Source organism: Rhinolophus ferrumequinum, chromosome 20 (genome assembly GCF_004115265.2).
Source record: "Rhinolophus ferrumequinum isolate MPI-CBG mRhiFer1 chromosome 20, mRhiFer1_v1.p, whole genome shotgun sequence".
NCBI lineage: Eukaryota > Metazoa > Chordata > Mammalia > Chiroptera > Rhinolophidae > Rhinolophus > Rhinolophus ferrumequinum.
The window spans coordinates 49,308,650-49,330,803 of record NC_046303.1 but is presented as its reverse complement, the minus strand read 5'-3'; the positions used below and the strand labels follow the sequence as shown (position 1 = coordinate 49,330,803).

Here is a 22,154-nt window from a genome sequence, read left to right as displayed (position 1 = left end):
TCTCTGACGCCAAGTCCCTAACCAGGATCACTCCCTTCCAAGACCCTCCCCGCACCTTCCCCTGACCTTCCATTTTTCTCTCCTCCTTCCCAACACCCTCCAGCAGGAACCCTGTAGGTAAAGGTCTCACACAGCTCATTGAGACCGGTCTTTTATGCCCGTCCCGCTTCCAGCTCTGCTTTTGCCCCCCCCCTCCCCCCCGAGATGCTGTGGAGTGGGGCTCCCGACACAGCCGACTTTCTCATTCCCCTCTGGGTCTACAGTGGTTCTACTCCGCTGAATTTAGTTGGACACACACATGGCTCAGGGCCTGCTTTCTCTCCCCTCACTCCTCTGTGGGCCGGGAAGGAGCACTCAAGTGCACACGCCTGCTTGAGCCCAGAGGCGCTAATTGTCACTGTAGAGGCAGCTAAGCAGGCATGCGAAGGGCAGTTATGCAGGAGTGCAGTAGCTAGCACCCCAGGCACAAGTATGCATACCAGGTGATTCCTGGAAGTTGGGTAAAATTAAGAGCAAATGGGGAAAACAGAGTCATTATTAAGTTTGTCAGTTACAGCCGCTCAGAGAGGGGGCTACCTTGGAAATTTCTCTCTGTGGGGCAGCGAAAGCCCTATGCATGTTAGACCAGCTTCCCCCATGACCATTTATCGAGGCAATGACCAGTAACTGACCACAATTTTCCCAGAGCCAGCTGGGTCCTGTGAAAATCGGCTGCTGCTCCCCACTCCAGATGGTGTGGTGAAGTTGAATTGGCTGTTTGGTGCTTCGCTGTCATTATCAAAGCAGACCGTGTTCAGGTCCAGAAGCAAAGTCCCTTTGGCTGCTCTTTCAGGCACCTTAATGCTGGCGAAGAGACAAGATTCAACATTTTCCCCAATAAATGGTGACATAAGCCCTAGGTTAGGCATCTCTACTTCAATTTCGATTTAAAGCAAGTGCATGGTTATTGCAGTAACCACCTAACCGGACTCTCTGCTCTGCCCTGGCCTCATTTCAGACTGTTCCTAACACAGCAGCCAGAGACATCCCTTTAAAATGTTGTCAGGTCATGTCACTCCCCGGCTCCTAAATCCCAAATGGCTCCTCATTTTACTCAAAGTCTTCCCTTTGATCTATAGGACCTTTTATGATGGTCACCAACTCCCTTCACCCTTACCAGTCTGAACTTATCACCTACTAACACTTCTTGCTTACTCTACTCCAGATAGTCTGGCCCCCTGCTGCTCCTTAAACATTCCCCAGGCTCTGGCTCAGGGCAATTCCATTTACTGTGGGCCACACTTCCCACCAATGTCCATATGGCTTGCTCTTGCACCTTCTTTGGTCTCTAAGGAGTATATCCTGGTAACCCTATCTAAAATGTCAACAACCCCTGCCCATTGCTCTCTCTCTCTCTCATTCCCCCCTTCAGTTTTTTTTTTTTTTTTTTTAAAGATTTTATTGGGGAAGGGGAACAGGACTTTATTGGGGAACAGTGTGTACTGCCAGGACTTTTTTCCAAGTCAAGTTGTTGTCCTTTCAATCTTTGTTGTGGAGGGTGCCGTTCAGCTTCAAGTTGTTGTCCTTTCAGTCTTAGTTGTGGAGGGCGCAGCTCAGCTCCAGGTTCAGTTGCCGTTTTCTAGTTGCAGGGGGCGCTGCCCACCATCCCTTGCGGTACTCGAGGAATTGAGCTGCCAACCTTGTAGTTGAGAGCCCACTGGCCCATGTGGGAATCGAACCGGCAGCCTTCAGAGTTAGGAGCATGGAGCTCTAACCCCCTGAGCCACCAAGCCGGTCCCTCCCCCCTTTAGTTTTAATTCTTAGCACTTATCATTTTCCAATATATTATAGCTCACTTATTTATCCTGTGTATTACCTTTTCCCCACTAGATTGTAAGCTCCACAAGGGCAGAGATCTTTGTCTACTTTGTTCTGGGCATGCTCAATAAATATTTGTTGAATGACTGACTGGTAGCTTATGAGACCAGCACAGTAGTGAAGAAGAGCATAAAAAAGAATATAAGAGAAATATAAATTCCCTGCCTGCAGGAGGTTATAATCTGTACCCCTACACCCCTCACCTCCTTTGCTTTGAAGAGTGGGAATTCCTCCACTTGTGTTATAATGGCTTCGATGTCATAGAAGGGCCTCCTAACACCTTAGCATCGTTCATTCAATAGAGGTTTATTAAGCATCAAAATCGGAGGTCCAAATCTCCACTGACTCCAGGGTCGAGGCCAATAGCACAGATGAGTAAAGCTGACCCCACACTGGAGCCATCTGGTCAAGCCCAGCCCGGTATGGGAGACTGAGAAAGAGTGATTAACACCTCAAGGCTTCGATTCATTGAGGGACTTTATCATGCCCTCAGGTTTCAGTTTTTCCATCTATAAAATGGGTATAAATGATGTCAGTTAGTTTTTGCTACCTAACAAACCAGCCCTAAATTGAATGGCTTAAAACTACAGGCATTTATTATTTCTTGTAATACTAAAGGTTATCCGTTAGTTCTTTGGGGTCTAGTCCAGCTTGGCTGGGCACTGTGGTCACTGGCAGCTTGGCTGGGTCTGGATGGTCTAGGATGGACTCATTCATATGTCTGGTGGTGGGAAGGTGGTTTGTCTCTCCTTCGTGTTGTCTCTCATCCTTCAGGAAACTAGTCCAGGCTCTTTACCTGGAAATCTCAGGTCTCCAAAAGTAGCAAAAGAGGGCCAGCCCCAGTGTACACATATCCTTTAGGCCTCTGCTGTGCCACATTTATGGATGTTCCAATGGCCAAAGCAATTGATGTGGTCAAGTCCAGATTCAGGAAGTAGAAAGAAAAACCCATCTCTTGATGGGAGGAATGGCAAAATCACATTTCACAGGGGCATATATACAGGCAGGGAGGAATTTGTGGATGGTGTTTTGGTTTGGTTTTGTTTGGTTTGTCTGTGTCTTTTGGTTTTTTTTTTTCTTCTTCTTTTTTTCCTACCACCTACCTCAATCACTTTTTGTCTTGGGCAGAATTTCTTACAAAAAATATATTGTGGTTGCCATGAGAATGTCCCTGGAAGACCTGCCACCACAGGAATATAACTGACCATAGACCCAGCTGCTGTACTCTGAAGTCCATTGCTGTGTTTGCAGTGAGGCTATGTGCGACTATGTGCGACTAGGTGTGGCAGAGATACTAAGGCAGGCTTCTTCCTGCTCTATTACAGCTGGCTTCGGCTCCAGGACGCCCCAGGGCCCTCGCCAAACCTTCCATAGATTGCATGGCAGGCGAGAACATTTCTGCCCACCCTCCCTCCCCCTGTCCTTCACTCAGGTCAGACTTGCATCGTGGTCTGAGGACTCTCCCAGCCATGTCTAGTTCTCTCTTCATTGTCTCCCACAGGCATTTTCCTTAACAAAAACCTTGCACATTTAATCCTGTCTTGGCATCTTGTTCTCATAGCACCCAGACGAACATGTATTAAATTCTTTAATCCTCTGTACCATCACCTCTCTCTGCAACCAAATTATGTTCCCTTCGACATTCCATGTCATCCCTTAAAGGCAGCTAAAATGGGCTCTGGGCTCAGCAAGCATGGAGCAAAGTCTGGCAGCAAGAATGGTCTTGGGCTGCTGAGGATAACTGGGTCTGTGTCTTGGAAAGCAGTTTTTCTGACAGGTGCAACTAAATCTTCATGATGCCTCATTGGCAAAGGTTTCAACAAGACTGGAGTCCAAACATTTCCATTCCTGCCTTGCACGGTTTTATTCATAAGTACTTAGAATATATATCTTTTATTCAACACCAACAACATTCTGTTCATTCTAAGTATTTTGAAAACACACCTCTAATTCCCTCACCTCCAGGAGATTTGTATTCTCGTCTTCACTTTATAGGTGAAGAAAGAGTGGTTCAGAGTGGTTTCAAGACCCGTCCAAGAAAGTGGATGCATCCAGGCACAATTCCCTGTTGTCTGTCTGTGTTAGTCACCATAAATTCCGCTTAAAGTTCCAAGAATCAATGAATCTCACGGCTCACAGATAGTTTGGGAACCTGAGCCTTGATTCCAACTCTGCAGAGGCCCGAAGGTTGCATCATCCAAAGAATCCAGCGTCCTGAATCCAGACATTTCATGCACCCCAGAAGAGGCCTCCATACTCGGCCCCTCAGGGCTCTCTGGCATGTTCTTTTCATTCTTCCCTGACACTTGGTGTTCTTCCCCCAAATCCCTGACTTGGAAAACCACTCCCCCTCATACATCAATCCCTGTCTCAAAGGTGGGCTCTCCTGCTTCCAGGCTTCTGACCACAGTCCCCTCCCCAGGCAAAGGTGACTGCCCCCAACCCCCCCATTCTGAATCAGCTGACCTTCTCCACCTCTGGCTCACAGCTTGCAAAGCGCTTTCAGCCAAGCACCTGACAATTTACAACCATTGCAGGGGCTGTCACAAGTCTTTGACGCCTCCATCAGGGCCATGGGCTCATTACTAGCCTGGGAAAATGCAGGGGCCTCAGGCTAAGGGTTGTTTCCATCCCTGTCCAGCCTGAGAGCGCCTACGGGGCAGCAAGGGGGCCAGGCACACAGGGCTCTGCCTCTCCCACCCAGTGATGCTGGCTCTCTCCCACCCTCTTCTATATGCTCTCCCAAACTCCCTTACAGGGACAGCGCCAAGAGCACTGAAGAAGGAGTAAATATTCAGGGACAGTGTTATTAGAGACGTGGTAGCACCGGTGCTGTTTGGTGTGGCTTTGACCTGCCTATGTGCCTCCACTCTGGCATTGCGGGAATGGAGAAGGTGGTACGGAGGGGAGGATGGTGGGTGATGCAGGGTGAGGGTTTCCCAGCCCCTGGACTATGCAAAGGAGTCTGGGTTTTGGAGTAAAGACCTCCACTTCTAGGACTGCAAGGGAAAGAGCCCTTTTTTGGTCTCTTCTCCCATCTCGGCTTTCACAAGATGGCTGCAAGTTACTCTCACTGGAAATGCCGAGAGGAGGGAGGGACCTGAATGATTTTTAGAGCTACCTTCAGTAATAAATACAATTAGTCCAGTTACTGGCTGGCGTACTGACCTTCAGGGCTAATTTGGAGAGATTATCAAGAGCGGGATTCCACATGGGCTTGCCCGGACAGTCTATAATATTCGAAATGTGGTTTTACCTGCTAATCTGGAATGCAGTCTGCAAACTGTCATTCCGCACATCAGGGGACTCTGGACTGCGGGAAGCCACAGTGTGCGCTTAGCAGAACTGCACCAGAGGGAGAAAGCGGACAAGGAAGACTGGAGACAGCACAGTCCTCTTCAGTTACTGATACCCAGAGTTCTTACTGCTCAATCCCTATCCCCCACCTGTCAGGGGAAGAAAACAGAAGAAGAGCAGGAGGGCCTAGGAGGGCAGGATATTAGGAGAGGAATTCCTTAGGTACCCTGGAGCCACCCAAAAATGCCAGCATAGATTTAGATTTCCAAAGAAAGTAGAAGTGTCACTCTGCATATCATCTCTACTCTATCCCCAGGGCCCAGACTGTTCTTAACAGGGTGGGTTCCATTTGTGCATGTAATGGGGTGGAAGTTACAATGCTAAGTACCCATGGCAACGATCTCGGCCCATCAGATAGACTCTGAGGTTAGGGTTGGGATAGGAACCTACCACACGGTCAAGGCTACGACCGACTTGATGGGGCTTCAGCACAAAGCAGGTGGCAAATTAGGATAATTTTAGGGGAGGTTTAGTAAAGGGATTGTTACAAATGTACACACAGAGTACATGGACATCTCAAGGGATGGTACCATATCTCAGGGCTGGTAAGAGTGGAGCTTTCTTACATCTCTAGGCCCGGAGGAGCCAGGGGAGGGAGTAGTTCCTAAAACCGGAAGCCAAGGACAGAAAGTACTGTGTGCAGAGGGCTGCCTCATAGAAACTGAGACCTTCAGGAAGTGGAGGGACTCATCCAGCTGACAGGGAAGGAGCCAGGAGGATAAGTACCCCGACTTCACTCTCCCCCTGCTTCCAGGCTCCCCACTCGCCAACCAGAGGCTGCAGGCAAAGGAGTCAGTTGAGATCCATACAGGTCAGCATCCTGGGGCACAGAGCAGGGTAAGGAGGCTGGATCTGAGGGGGCAATAAGATGTGTCCAGAACAGGGTTTACGGGTCTTGATATCAGACCCAAGGCCACACTGAATCTTGGCATTGGGCAGGGCATGCCAATTAGGAGAACAGGGAGATATTCATCAGCACAATAAAGGAATTTATATTTCTAAATTAAATTGATATTGCTTGCCTTGGACGATCTTTGTCTAGGGTCCTTTGCATAGCCACACTATGCATTGGGTCTGTCCAAAGTCACCTGAAGTTTAAAAAGTCAACTTGCAAAACCACTCAAAGATAAACTCAGGAGTCTTTGTCCTTGGGGACATCTACAAGTGAGACCTGTTCTTGTCTTCAGCCTTGTTCCAGACGCAGGGCACTCTCTCAGCAAAGCTCACTGCAGAGGTGGCCATCCCATGCCCAGGAGAAGCCACCTTCAGACTCCTGAGAAACTGGAGACTAGCTGATCTGCAGCCACCACAGAGATGAAGCTAACACAGAGAATTACTAAAGTTGTGGCATTTAGACAAAATAGTTGCTAGAAAGACAAGCGCTATTTTCAAAAAGGCATATTAACCCAGAATCACAGGGGACTTTATTTTAAAATAATGGTGAATAGACTGTGAAACCAAGAACAGGTCAAAATATATAAAGTAACTTGTATCCCCCTTGCGTCTGCATTCCCCCCTACTTTCTGTTTCCTTTTGTTTACATGCAACTAAGTTGTGTAAGGTAAATTAGATGCTTTGTTTTGTTTTAAATAAATATTTGGTTTGATTTATTCATATTACTGGTGGCATGTTTCTCTGGGATCTCCTAGTTACTAATCCTAAATCTCAGGTACCTATTATAACTGCTAACTAACAGTACCATCTTGCCACCGGTGGCAACAAACAAAGGAAGGCACAGCCCAGAGAGGGTCTGACAAGTCCCCGTGGTACTTCACACTAACGGAGATGAATAAGATATAGAAAAGAGTAAAATAAAAATATTCTTAACAGAGTAAGAAAGTGGAGAAGGGAGGCAACAAAGAGGAAAGAAAAAGAAAGAGAAGGAAAAAAAGGATGATGTAAGGAAAAACTTATCAGTGAAAATGGACAGTTCAAATCTACTTATTTTCATGAGCCATGTCCCAATGCCCATAATTCTCCAGTTTCACCAGAGAAGAACCAGAGAGGCCAAAGGGCCAAGGACCATGGAGGAGGTGAAATGCCCAGCACATGTATCAGGATGCGAATACCTGAAGGTGAACTTGATACAAGTAGCAGAGTTGTCATTAATGTCTTCCACCATGAAGGTTATCTGCATGCGATTCTCCTGACCCCCGAAGGGTCTATCCTTCACCAGAACTTCCAGAGAAATGGTGGGATTGTGTCTTAATTCACCTGCTTCTCGGTCTAGCCTGTGGGCCACGTGGATGGTACCAGTCACTACAAAGGCAAAGATTAGAGCATGACTCTTTGGAGAAAAATGAAGAATAAAGGCAGATGGAGACTTGTAGTAAGTTGAAAAGAAAATTCTGATATAAAGACTGGCTTACACAAAGAATATCCTCATACAAACACAGTTTTAAAAATTCCTGTAAGTTTCTATATTAGATATTGATTGGGGTGTCTGGCCTGTCTCTTCTATAAGGTTGGTGCAAAAGTAATTGCGGTTTGAAAGGTCAAAAATAATTGTAAAAACCACCACAATTACTTTTGCGCCAACCTAACAGAACTTTTCACCCCAAACTTCAGGGTCGGGCCCCTGGTAGCAGCCTAGTTGACTGGACTGGTAGGCAGCTGACTCCAGCCTGACCCACTGGGTTTCCTTCCTGGAGAATTTGTGACTTAGAGGCACTCGTTGGGTAACCAGTCAGGTTAACACTGGAGCTACAGGTAAGAGGCCAGAGCACTAACTGCCGAGGTCGCTGGAGCAGCGCTGTTCCTACCCTTCCTAGGCCCTGACTCCACACTCGTTCCCATGACATAACCAGTATCCTGTTGCTATGTGACCCTACCATTTCCACCCCCTTGCTTGGTTTGACTCCCTCAGTTTCTGTTGCTTGTAACAAAAGATTCTTAAATATGCTCCTGCCAAAACAGTGTATTTGTTGAAAGTTCCATTTTTCAATAGTAGAGTGGACAGAATTCTAAACCGTAGTTGTCCATCGCTACACTGTCCGTCGAGTGAGGCCCTCGATTGCAGCGCACTGGGATGTTTCCAAGGTAAAGCGTGATTATGGCCTTTGCCTGCCTCTCCTGGGAGCAGGTACCCTTTGCCCTACAGCCTATGGGGCAAATTCCACACTATCGTCGTTCTGGGATTGTCCGATGCTGGCCTCTGCGAATGCATTATGTAAAGTGCAGTCCTTTTTGGTGATGTGACAGGAACTTAGGAGGTGGTACCATCTAGGAGTGGTGAAGAGGGCTGGCTCTGGAGTCGGGCAGCTTCAGTTTGTATCTCTGCCTTACAACCTACAAGCTGTGAGACCTTGGACAAGTCACTTAACCTGTCTGAGTCTCTCTCTAAGCCTCAGTTTCCTCAGACGCCAAATGCGGATTATGATAGTTCATTGGGTTGCTGTGCTGAGTATGTAAGATGGAATGCACGTGAATCACTCGGCATAGAGCCTGCTATGTACCAAGATACTAAAAGAGATGGCTATTGCACTTTCTCTGCACTGAGACATTTAAGTGGGAAAATAAATCCCAGCGCTCCCGCAGATTGATCTAAGTTGATGGGGTCCAGCCTGGTAACCACAAGCCACATGTGGCTCGTTAGCACTTGCAATGTGGCTAGTCCAAATTGATATTCACAGTAAATAGAAACTACATAACGAACTTCGAAGACTTGCTACAAAAAATAATAAAGTAAAATATCTCATTAATAACCTTTAAATATTGACTACTTGTTAAAATGATATTTTGGATCCGTTGGGTTAAATGAAATGCCTGATTAAAATTAATTTCACTTGTTTAGTTTTACTTTTTAAAAATGTGGCTACTAGAGAGTTTTAAATGACTTACGTGGCTTCCGTTCTATTTCTATTGGACAGCACTGGTCTAGACCCTCTCTTCAGAGCACTTCAAGGTACCCTCCCAGTGGTGAACTCCCGCATCCTTACATAAGAAGCTGCCTCAGCGATGAAGCGGTGATACATCTGTCGACATGGGTCCCTGTTTAGTTTCCCCAAACCCTATGCCAACTGCTTTTAGTATGTCTATTACCTTGGTAAGTTACAGTATTTTAGACAGACAGGCATGCCCATATCAGAAGACACATAAAAAATTTGAAAAATGATCCATTTGGCTGAAATAAAGGATGCACATAAATGATGTGTGTGTGTGTGTATGTGTGTGTGTGTGTGTGTATGAGAGAGAGAGACAGAGAGAGAAAGAGAGAGAGAGAGATTGAGAGAGACTTACACTCATTTATCCTGAAATAGCTGTTACCAGTTGTAATGCTGTAGAGGAGGAAGCTGGTAGAACCTTTATCGTCGGGGTCCTCGGCTGTGATATTGGCCACAATGGTTCCCAGACTCAGCTCCTCCGGAATCACATACACTCGCGTTGAGCTGGAACAGAAATACAGCAGACACAGCTGGTTTTCAGGGGCATGGGAGGGTGGAGTCTGTAAGATGGGTATTTTGGTTAATGCTAAATTTAGCCCTGAGCTGTTGAAGTTGCATCAGCATGCTCAGCGGGAGAACTGAGCAGCAGAAAGGAGGGGAGACTGGCTTTTGTATTTCCAAAGATCATCTTCCTGTGGATGCAAAGAAAGTGCCACACTCACTGCAATGATTTCCATCAGCCATAGTGCCAGGCTCCTCCCCGCCCAAGGCCTTTGCAGATCAGCAGTGACAGCTTTTAAAATAAGGAGAGTCGGTCTATCCAGTCAACTTCTCTCTTTCTCCCATTTCTTTTACAAAAGTTCCCTGCATTGTTTTTTAAATCCATTTGACATAATGTCCAGAACTATAAGTTCCTGACTCCCATCCCACGGCAACTGCCAAAAGCCAAATAGATTGTAAACCTTCTCTATTCTAGAGCCTCTGCTCAGTTTTTAGTTCTTCTTCTTCTTTTTAATTTTTTTGCCTGAGGAGGCAGAATTTCTGCACAGAACTTGTGCACCTTCCCAAGTAACATTAATCCTGAGGTCAGCCACCCCACCCCCACCCCAACCCCCACCGCCACCCCCACGCAGAAGCCAAGGTCAGCGCACTGCCCTCCAAGAGGACTTCTACAAGACAACGCCAAACACCCAATCACCAATTTACCATCCTTCTCAGACCTCCTGGAATTTGGAAAATTCCAGTAATAAGACAAATAGGTTTGAAGTTTTTATTATCATTTGGAAAATTATTATTTGGAAAATTCCAGTAGCAAGACAGATAGGTTTGAAGTTTTAACTACACAACTTGGGTAAATTGAGTAATTTTGAATGCATTAAAAGAGGCTTATTGTTTTAAAATAACTCTGCAGGAAGTCCTGTTGCTGAGGGAAAATCATTTTAGTGGGGGAAATAGTCACCTCTATTTTGCCAGTTTCCTAAGTGTGGATTTTCTCATGGGGGAGCTTCAAGAAGGAAGACTACACCTCAGATCCTAGTGATGGCATTCATTCCTGAGCTCAGAACATTTCTGCAGTTCCTTTTCATCATCCCTGTAGGGTAGGTGGGGCCAGAGGTAGGAGAAAAGAGAGGGAACCTGCAGCTAGCATCAGAGGCAGGCAGAGAAAGGCTGGACCCAGGCCCTCCCCAGCCAGGGCTCCTGCCTGGACCCTGGGCCTGCCCCCTACCTGTGAAGTGACCTGCTATAGGTCCATTCCATTGCTGGAGGCCACTTGGGTGTTCTGGGCCTCTCCCTACCCAGCCTATTAATCCATTTACTGACCTCACACACACCCTTCTCAGGGAATGTGCTGTGCCCACTGATGGGTCCAGGAATTGACAAGTGAGTGGGGCCAAGGACGCAGGGGTGGCAGGAACTGAAACTGCAGCCAGAGGACAGAGAGGGTGGCCCCAACTCCTAAGGCTGGACAAAGCCCTTATATCCGTGGTCTGAGAGAACCTGTTTCTAATTCGTTATATTTTTTATTTGGTTAGTTGGAGTAGGCTGTGTTAACCTCCAACAAGGGGAATCTCTAAGACACTTGTGCCACTGTCACAGCCTTGTCCCTGCTACTCCAAGTTTGGTCCCTACATTTCTAACAGCCTCCCTGGGGATGCAGACCTCAGGCCCACTTCAGCCAAAGGAATCAGGATTTGCATTTTCACAAGAGGCCTGGGGGACTGATACACCCGCGCTTTAAAGTTTGAGCAGTACAATTAGAAGGAATCACCAGAGTGACAACCACAGGCTCCTAGCCTCTCATAGGACAGACCCAGGACACCTTGGGAGGAGAATCCCCTCCCTCCCACCATTCCCGAAGGCAGTGGTTCTCAGCTGGGGGAGATTATGTTGGTCGTTACAACTAGGGGAGGGGGCTACTACTGGCATCTAGGGAGTAGAGGCCAGAGGTGCTGCTAAACACCCCGCAATGCACAGCACAGCCCTCCAATCTCAAGGAAGCATCCAGCTCAAAATGTTAGTAGTGCCGCTGTTTAAGACATCTTGTTCTGCCAGCTCATCTAGTCCCTGCTGGAAGGTCCAGGAAATCAGGTTCCTGTAACGGGGACTGGACAGGCTATCGGTGAAGGCACAGCTCCTCAGGTAAAACATTCTCCCCTTGGCTGACCTGACACTGAGCCCGGCAGAAGATAAAGATCTTTGTTTTGGGGTTCCAAGGCCCAAGTATGAATAAAATATCATTTAACGTAAAGGTGTTACCCTCAGACCACAGTTAAGATCTATTCAAAGCACAGTGAAGCCAGGGGCCCTGCAACCACCCGACAGGGTAATGCTCTCAGACCAGGTACATTCCTGCACCTTCTTCCCCATAACACGGCATCTCCAGAGCTTGGGAGATGGGTAGACAAGGACCAGCGGCCATACTCAAGGGAAAGGAGGTGAAACCTGGGGGACCTCGGTGACTTTGTCACTATGAATGAGTATTCAGTAAGTGCATAAGGTGTGTATACACTGTCAGGCACCAGGTTGAAAGGGGCTGTGAGTAAATACAAAAGAAATGGGCAGAAGGAGAGAAAGACCTACCTCCTCAATTTTAAAAAATGTGCTCTGCAAAAAACAGCAAGCCTTGTGTTTGCCATACGGAGAGCAAACATAAGTCCGGTACTTTTACCATCAAGCACTCAACTTGAACAATAGCAGAATCCCAGAATGCACATCATGAGAACATAGAGCATCAGATGTGTGTCACCACCCAGCGGTAAAATGGTGAGGCATTTTCAACAACAAAAATATTAATAGTACTTGCTTTGGTTGTAGTAATTGTGGGACCTTAACGAACAGTAAAGGTAGAAGACTTGTTTCCAGATTTTACATTTCTCCTTTATATTCTAACTCAGTATACAGTGGTACCTCAGTTTTCGAACATAATCCATTCTGGAAGACTGTTCGAGTTCTGAAACGTTTGAAAACAGCCGACCCCTAGGCCTCAGGATCTTGCACTCAGCAGAAGCATGTTCAAAAACCGAAGCATTTACTTCCGGGTTTATGGTGTTCGTAAACCGAAATGTTCGTCAATAGAGACCTTCGAAAGCCGAGGTTCCACTGTACTTGGATCAGCTGGAGGATTTAATTTTGTTAATCCCAAATTAAACAATTGATGGTTAGTCCTAGCACTGCTTTTGGGAAAAAGAAGTATCATGGTTCAAGGGAACCATGAAAGCCTCCAATGTCAACACCCAGTTAGAGACTGAGCAAACTCTTTGGAATCATCGTGGACGGCTGAGGGCCTAGGCTGGCTCTGACTGAGCAGCCTGGGCAATGTCAGGGGAACCACGCTGCCCCCGATCCTCCTTCTAGAACACAGGCTCCCTCAGACCCATCCCTGCCAACATCCACACAACACTGTTTGGAACACACTGTTATTTTAAAAAATGGTTGGATGGTCACATAGGTCACGCTCTCTATCTAGAATGGAGCCTAACCGTTTCATCTCTCAAACCAAAAATGAGAACCAGAATTCCAGACTGATCTCTGGGGCCCCAACAACCAGCCAAGGCCACGTTCTCTTTCTGCTGAGGTCAATTGCTTTATTTTGGAAGATATAGTCCAAACCAGATGGTCTACAAGTTCTGCCCCCTAGGAGAAGTCATCTTCCCCTTTGCAACTCCACTAGCCGGCTTTCCCTCCTCACAGACTGGGGTGGGGGAGGGCACTGCAGAGCGCGGCAGTCGGCTCCAGCCCGACAGGCATCACCTTCCTCTGGGGGCCACGGATGAGGACACAGTGCTGAGTAGGCCAAAGCTTTTGTTTGAATCCAGGCTGAGATGTCACAACGATTTATGAATGGCCTGGACTGTGCTCCTGGAGGAACTTGTCAGCAGCAACGCACTGCATCATCCTTCTGAACTTAACGTGCCACAGGCATTGGTGGGAAACATTACATGGGATGGATCTGCCGCTGTTTGCTCTACATCAACACCCAGCAGCTAGGCTGCAGACCACAGTGAAAAACAGGAGCTTCACAACTGTGGTATGTTTTGCCAAATGGCACAGGTTAGCCTGGGAATGGGGAGCCTTCATGCTTCCCAATCTCAGGATACTTTTGCAAGCCTTCTGCATGGTTCTGGGTCCCGGTGGCTTTTTGTTGTGGAGTTTCCTAGGCTGAATTTATTCAGAGCCATTAATGTAGCCAAGACCCCAAGCAAGTAACTGTGCCAGTTTCCTTGTGGCTGACTCCTTTCACGTCAGCCACTGCGGCAGGCAGAGCCTTGTTCAGTGAGCCAGGCTATTTGCAGGGTCGTATACGAGCCAGCTCAGAATCCCATCTTCCCCCCGAATCCCTATCTCTGACAGGCTCTGCTCTCCCTTTTGTGCCTGGCCTGGTCCCAGGCACATTTCCACAGGCTGCCTCCACCAAATTAATTCACCTACCTCACCTCTGCTGGATGCAGGAGCTGCCAGACACCGCTAGATCTCTACTGGATGCACCATGGCAGGAAGGAACTTAGAGCACCCAGCAGGGCAGGCCCCTGAGGCACCACTGAAACAGCCCTGCCCTCACTCAGAGAGGGAGACACTCTAAGAGTGGGCTATACCAAGTCTTGACTGATGATGTGGCTCCAGGATTCTGCCGTTATTAGTGTTGAGCACTCTATTATAAAGGTACCGGCCTTACACGGTAGTCCCCCCTTATCCATGGGGAATACATTCCAAGACCCCCCCAAAATAGTATCAACCCTACATACACTATGTTTTTCCTATACATAAATACCTGTGATAAAGTGTAATTATAAATTAGGCAATTTCTTGGATAGAAGGTTTGTTCATACCATAGATCTTAGGAACCTTAGCATACCATTTTTTCTTTCTTATTAAGTCAAGAACTTTCACCTTTTCACTTAGAGAAAGCACTTTACGGCTTCGCTTTGGCATATCCAAGCTGCCATCGTCACTACTCTTGTGCTTTGGGGCATTATTAAGTAAAATAAAGGTTGTTTGAACACAAGCACTGAGCTACCATGACACTTGATCTGATAACCCAGGCGACTACTCAGTACTAAGGGGGAGGAGATCACACACAGCGTGGAGGCGCTGGACACAGGGGTGCGTCACACCCAGATGGGGTGGAGCAGACGTTGTGAGATTTCATCACGCTACTCAGAATCATGTGCAATCGAAAACTTATGACTTGTTTATTTCTGGAATCTTCCATTTAATATTTTTGGACAGCAGTTGACCCAAGTAACAGAAACCACGGAAAGCAAAACTGTGGCTAAGAGAAGACTACTGTATTTACCTTCTCCATAAGCCCACGGGCAAGCCTCCCTCCAGGGGCATCACGCCTGGCCCTCCCCCTCCCCACTGTCCCCACAATCCTGTGGTGCACGTGAATGTGGGGGTGCAGAGGCAGGGGGAGCAGAGATAGAAGATGGAAGTCCAGAGGCTCAGGTAAAGGACGCTGAAGATCTCGGGCCTCTTACCTCTCCTCCAGGCCAGAGCAGGGCACCCCTCTGTCTTGTACTCAATGTGTCGGAGGAGGCTCGGCCACCTGAGAGAGATGTGCTCGCAGCCCATGGAGCCCTGATCGTCGCCAAGCCTACCTGGTAAAGCGCGGGGTTTCATCGTTGATGTTCACAATGTTCACCTCTAGGTATGTGGAAGCTCTGAGCCCTTGGCTGTCTGTCACTTCCACGGTGAGATGGTAACTGTCAGGAAACATCCCAAGTGAGGGAATTAAGCTTTGCTGACACTACCTCAAAATGGGGTGGGGAAAAGTGAGGGGGGAGGAGGGAGAAGTCTGTCGCTTTCTGGTCACCCCCTCCAGATGCCCCCGCAGAGTCAACCCTTCTTTCCCCGTCTCTAGAAACCCACTCCCGAATTTCTCACCCTGTAGTTCTCATTCACTGCTCGTGCCCACCCTGTTGCACACTCTATCACCATCCTCCTCGCAACATCCTGCCAAAGTGTATATTGCGCCCATGTGAGGAAACCGAGGCTGCCATGGATTAAGTAACTAGCCCAGGTTCTCACACCTGGTGCAGAGCCAAGAGCCAAACCTGGGTTGACCCCAAGATCTGTGTGTTTTCATCCTCAAACCAAGGACTCTGCCCACATCTTTTCTCAGAGGCCTGCTCACCTCTGCCCTGCTGCTTTCATGTTAGCAAACAGCTCCGACAGCTGCCTCTACTGAACTAGCAGGGCACCTGAGGCGCGCCTCCAGGTGCTTTGGGAGCCCTCTCCTACACGTTCACTCTTATTATCTGGAGATAGATTTTGGACGGGGACAGAGGCCTTCCAGATAACTGCCTTGTTCCCTCTTCCCCTTTGGGGTTCACTGCCCTCTGGACTTGGCAGGAAGGCAGCAAACTGCTCGGGACCTCCCTAGTTGCCCTCAGGCTGCACTATGTCTACTCCTTGACCCTCAGATAAATGGAACTTCAAGCAAGGTCATTGACAAAGGCTACCTGTTGTTTCCTGCTTCAAAGTCAAATTCTGTTGTGGAGGAGAGGGTCCCATTAGCAGACATTATGAAACTCTTTGTGGGAGAAATCAGGAAGTACTAAGAAACAAGGAAAAGAAGAACATAACTAAGCATCTTTCCCCAGGAGACAAGTTTGTTCGCTTCCCATTTTATATTCTTAGCCCATGGAACATTCTTGATGCCTTAGGATGAGGCCCACATGGGCAGTTCTCGGACTTACTGATTCTTAAGCCAAGAAACTTCCGGATCCGTTGGTCTGAGCCTCTGCCCCTGATCAGCCACACACCGAGAAGCTGCATCAATTACAGGGTCCCTACCGAGGCATTCTGCGCTGAGTCCATCTCAGCGCCATATCCGTCACCGCATTCTCACTCTGTTTCCCAGGACGATGTCTGGCTTTGATTCTGTCTTGGCTTCAACTAACACCGTTTAAACACAGCTACCACGCATTAGGTAATAAGATGACACCAAAGGAAATGAGACCTGGTCCCTACCCTTAACAAAACGGAGGATATAGAGGGGCACAAGCATCATTCCTTGAAATGATGGAAGGGCAAAGGGAGGGACAAGAGTGAGAGAGAATGAGACTAGCAGAGTCCGAGGAGGCATCTGGTTTAGAGATACAGAGGGCTATTTTGAAATCTGAGCTTGGCCTTGTGCCCGCTGGTCAGTCTTTTCACGTCTTGGGGACTTGAAAGCCCTCATCCTCCTTGGCTCATAGTGCCCAGCCCAGCTCTCTTGATGGGCCCCTGCCCAGTACCATTTGCTGTGACAGGAACACAGGCTCATTGGCCCGGCCCAGGAAGGGCCAGCCCCTAGGAGGACCACCCTGTACTCATCATGACTGCGTCCTTGCTCCCATGTTGGAGTCAACGATGCAGGGGAAGGACCTGGATCAGAAGAGCTAAGTTCAAGTTCTGATTCTCACCACAGGATCCGGGACAAGTCCCTTCCCCTGTTGGGGATGATATCACCAACTGCTCATCCATGTTATTGTGAGGATTAGATCCAAATGCACATTGTGAAATGAGTATACACTCGAGACTTACATGTGTATATACATTTGTTACAAAGGACTCTCAGGTTAGAAGGTTTCATTATGTCCTACTAGGCTGAGGGACCTCTCCTCAAGGCCTTAGATCTCTGGATCAGATTATCAATGGAGGTTTTGCAACCAGAGCCACAGCCCCTCAAGTCTAGAATCAGACGAAACACCAGCCAAGGCTTCCAACCCAGTGATTTGCTACGTTGTGATCGCAGCTGAGCTCCGCATCGGAGAAGAGAGGATGCACAGAAAATAGATGAAAGGTCTCCGCTGGGGCCAAGGTAAGGTCTTTAAACCATTTTTAAAAGTGTTTACCTTCTGTTTATTGTAACATTTTCCTAGTTGTAATGAACACATGTATTACACAAAATATGGGAAAGACAGAAAAGTATAAAAAAGAAACTCAATATTTAGTCACTTATAAAATCTCATCATTTTCAGGGATAACCTGTTCTTTTCTAGGCAAACATACACCCTCCAAAAAATTGGCATGATGTTCTAATCAAAATTATAATATCTTGTTCTTTTCATTTATAGCTTGAGCATTTCCCCATATTCTTAAAGCTTATTTTACAGGCTGGTTGTTTAATGATGGCACAGCATTCTACTGTAGGCGGTTATTTTACTAAGTCTTTCTTGCTGGTCATTTTGGCGGTTCCTACCCTTTTTTGGGAGGAAATATTTGGGCAATGCCAAAGAGCACCTTTCTCCAGCACCCCCAAATTGTATAAGCACCGTGACAGCACTCAGACTGCAATGTTTAAATCCCAAGTCTCCATCGACTCTGGAGCTCACTGCCTGGGCAGCAGTGGACTAGGGAAAAAAGGACCTTTGTTGGGGGCGGACGGGTGGCTCAGTTGGTTAGTGCACGAGCTCTGGGCAACGGGGCTGCGGGTTCAATTCCCACATGGGCCAGCGAGCTGCACCCTCTGCAACTAGAATGAAGTCAATGAGCTGCCCCTGAGCTCCACGGTGGCTCAGTTAGTTAGAGTGCAGGCTCTCAACCACAAGGTTGCCGGTTCGACTCCTCGACTCCCACAAGGGATGGTGGGCTCCTTCCCACACAACTAAGATTGAACACTGGACTGCAGCTGAGCTCCCCGATGTCTTGATTGGTTGAAGCGCATCCTCTCAACCACAAGGTTGCCAGTTCGACTCCCGCAAGGGATGGTGGGCTGCGCCCCCTGCAACTAACAACGGCGACTAGAGCTGAGCTGCGCCCTCCACGACTAAAATTGAAAGGACAACAACTTGACTTGGAAAAGTCCCGGAAGCACACACTGTTCCCCCAATAAAGTCCTGTTCTCCTTCCCCAATAAAATCTTTAAAGAAAAAAAAAGGACCTTTGTTTTCCTTCCAAGTCCGGGGAGTACCAATGACTGTAAAGACCAATCAGAGCGTCCCCCCAGCCCCACCCAGCGGGCCAAGAGCAGCAGCTCCTGTGGGAACTTCGCACAGAGCAGCCCACGCCGTTGAGCAGAGCTTTCCCTGTAGAGAATCCCCACGTAGCCGTGGATCAGAGGCTCAAGTTGGACGCAATGGAATGGCAGAGTTCATAGACCCCAGGGGGCATTTAGCGCGTGCTCCTGAGTGGGGACACCCTTCCACGTGTGTTTTGAAACGCTCTCTGAGATAATTCCCCTGTTCTGGGTGGTCCCCAACATTGCAAGGTCTTGAAATGCAGAGGTGACAGACACGCCTCGCTCTCCAAAAGCTTATGGTCAACTGAGGGAACATACAAAGAAGACGTGGTAGAAGAGCTCTGAGAGGCATAAACATAGGTGGTGATGAGAGCAGGAGGACTATAAGGCCCATCTGGGACGCAAGACTCATCAACTGGGGCAGGCGAGTTCAGTGCGGTGGCTCTGGAACCAGACTGCTGAGTCTGAATCCTGATTCTACCACTTTCCAGGTGTGAGAGCTTGTGCAACAAAGAGTCGTAATAATAGGTCATGTCCCATGTTGTGATCATGTAAAGTTCTACAAGAATACCTGGTACACGTAAACCCTCAATGTATGTTAGCTACTATTGTCCAGTTAGAATGTAAATCCATGAGGGAAAGGGCTTCATTTTATTCACTGCTATATCCCTACTGCCTAACACATAGTAGGTGCTCAATGAATATTTGTTAAATGTTAAATGGTGGGGTTTCCCTCTTGCCTATTTCCCATGTGAGACCAGCATTCCCACCTTAAAGAATCTTAAAATCTTTAAAAAGGCAACAACAAAGTCTTGCCAAACTTCAAAAAAAAAAAAAAAATCTGTTTGAATTTGGTAATGTTAGTTTTGAAATCTCCAATTTGCCTACAAGAAAGAAAAAAGAAACAGCACCAGATAGAAAGGGTAAAACTGCAGAACTAGGAACATGGGGAATTTCTTCTTAGCTTTTGTTAAGAGGCTGATTTCCTGGAATCCTGATTGTTTTTCTTTTAGAGCCAGGCTAATTTCCTTTATCCCTGAATCTGCGAGCTTGTGTTAATGGGAAAAGCAGTTTTGTACTTAGAAAGGAGATAATATCCATAGACTAAAAATATTGTGTCATGTGGCCATTTGCCAGCAACTCAGAAAGCTTTCTGTAAAACCTGGCATTCTCTCCCCCTTTTTAAAGGCTTGTTTAATCAAAGCTGCTCCCTTGATATTCACTCTTGGAAAACAGAAATGAAATAGAATGAAAAGCGGCTGCAGCCCCTCTCTGCTCCAGCACTGGCTAAGAAAAGTCCTGAGTAATCAGATCAATTCGGTTAACAAATGCTTGTCAGACAAGCTCTCCAGTTTCCCTGCTGGGAATATTCCTTTACCACCACCCCAGCTTTCTCTGTTTGCAGCCCCTTGGCAGCTGCGGTTTGCTCACAGACACAAAAGCCTCAGTGTGGAAGACGGTGAGCCATGCTTCCTGCCCCATTCACTCTTTATGGTGCCATTGGTGTAGGGAGGAAGGAGGGTGAGAGGGAGCTGGCCCAATTTCCTGAAATGTCAGGCTCCCTGGGGAGGGCGCCACCTCCGGGCCAGCTCCCCCATTGCAGTTGGAGTCACAGGCACACAATGATTCCACCTGTGCCGATTTGCAGCCGTCAGTTGCTTTCAGGCCTGCAGTGGAATTGAGCGACAAGAATCCAGCCTCCTGTCTCTTACGAGAACAGAGCAGCCAAGTTTCCAGAGTGAAGAAAGGACCCTTATTTTCCTCCCAGGTCCAGGGAGTGCCGATGACTAAGAGCCACTGAGAACGTGCCCCAGACCCACCAGAGGGCCAACAGCACAGGAGCCATCTTCCAACCGGGCAGCCATAAGTTATAAATGTGATGCCACATTCCCATTATATTTCTCAGGGTAACCTGAGTATTTGATAAAAGCCTCCATTCCTCTCTTTCCCCCATCCCACCCCAATCCCACTTCAGAGATGGGAGACGGGAGACGGGACTGAGAAGGAAGGCTGCCTAGGGGGAAAAACAAAAACAAAAAAACCTACTGCAAGCCCTTAACTTGGCTCTGGCTTGTATTGTATTGTTATCAGGGTGAGCTAAGTGGGTTGTAGGTCAGTATTTGATGTTTTTAGAAGAGCCACATTTATAAATGCAAAACGCTGTAGATATGTCAGCCTTTACTGATAAAGCTGCAGATCCTGTCCTCTTCTAGTCCGTCATTCTTTCTTTATAACCAGTCTGGGTCCCGTTCTTTAATTCAGCCTTCACTTCAGGACAATGATCCCCGTCTATCTGAGAAAGTGTCTCTCCCAATGAACGGTCAGTGGTGATGTATTTGGAATGGGAGTTGTCCAATACCACTGCTTTCTCCTTTCTTGAGCATTTTAACAAGAACCTAGAGCAGAATGCACTTTGCAAAGGCTGCCAGTGGTAGTTCCTGCGTTAGCAGGCAGATGGGGTGGGTGGGGTGGGGTGGGAGGGCCCTGAATGGGTGTACATCTGGGTGTGGGGAGTTGGGGGGTGGAGGTGCCTGGGGAGGAGAAAGGGCACTGTCACTCGGAAAGAAAAGGGGCAGGACACCAACGACAGAATTTTCCAGAGCACAGTAGAAGGGGATGAGCAGGAATTGGGTCAGAGACCTCAGTCCTCACTAGAGTTACGTGGCCCAGGCAAGGCCCAGAAATATGGGGTGCTCAAAGGACTGAAAAACCCCATCCCATGGCGATTACTTTATTCCCAGGAAGATTAAAAGGCACAACTTGCTGCCATTTCTCAGGGCCATGACCAAGATGGAGTCAGAGAGAAAATTACTTTCCCTGTTGCCCTCCCGATAGCCCAGCTACTAGCAAGGTCATTGCTCTTTTAATTTAATCCTTTGTCTGCCCTGGTGAAGACAAAGCACATTTCACTTTATGCAAAAGTCCTTCCCTAATGGAAAGGCCAGGAGAAAGCCCCTTAATGGAGGAACGGCTGCACTAGATCACTTTGCCTCCAGCTGCAAAACTGATTAACGTGTAGAGTCTCTGAGGAGGAGGCTGTGTGGCAGTCCTGGTGGCCATTTCCAAGCAGACGGGGAGGAGGGAGAGGGGGAGTGGCTGGGAGGAGACTGGGTCTCACCGGCCTCTTTCAGGAAGTGGAGAAAGGGCAAGGAAAGAGGGCCCAGGGAAGACATGACGGTAACTATAACTGTTCACATACAGACCCTCCTGCACGTGTTTATATCCCGAGCCCCACGGACGCCTGCCTCTGTGCTTCACCTTCACCCCATCACGGTACAGGGGGTGTACAGGGAGGGGGAGCTGATGCTGGTCTCAACCTGTGACAGCCAACACAGCAGCCGCTAGCCATGAGCACCTGTGGCTACTGAGCACTGGCGGTGTGGCTGGTCTGAAAGATGGGACGAGCTGCATGTGGGAAAGACACAATGAGTCAGAGACTTACGATGAAAAAAAGGATCTAAAATATCGCATGGATCGTTTTTATGTTGATTATAGAAGTTGAAATGATAATAGTTTGGATATATTGAGTTAAAGAAACTATATTAAAATTAATTTCCCCTGTTTCATTTTACTTTCTTGATGTGGCTACTAGAACATTTAAAATTACATAC

General features: G+C 47.7%; 1 protein-coding gene across 1 annotated transcript in view; it reads right to left on the bottom strand.

Moving 5' to 3' along the window:
* The window catches only part of CDHR3 (cadherin related family member 3), a 63,194-nt gene that overhangs the window by 17,982 nt on the left and 23,058 nt on the right, over nt 1–22,154 (bottom strand). The window contains exons 5-9 of the mRNA XM_033088927.1: nt 16,061–16,155; nt 15,197–15,301; nt 9,454–9,602; nt 7,284–7,473; nt 672–843 (exon numbers count right to left, since the gene is read on the bottom strand). Of these exons, the coding sequence (XP_032944818.1) occupies nt 672–843; nt 7,284–7,473; nt 9,454–9,602; nt 15,197–15,301; nt 16,061–16,155 (711 nt within the window). The remainder of the gene's footprint in view (nt 1–671; nt 844–7,283; nt 7,474–9,453; nt 9,603–15,196; nt 15,302–16,060; nt 16,156–22,154) is intronic.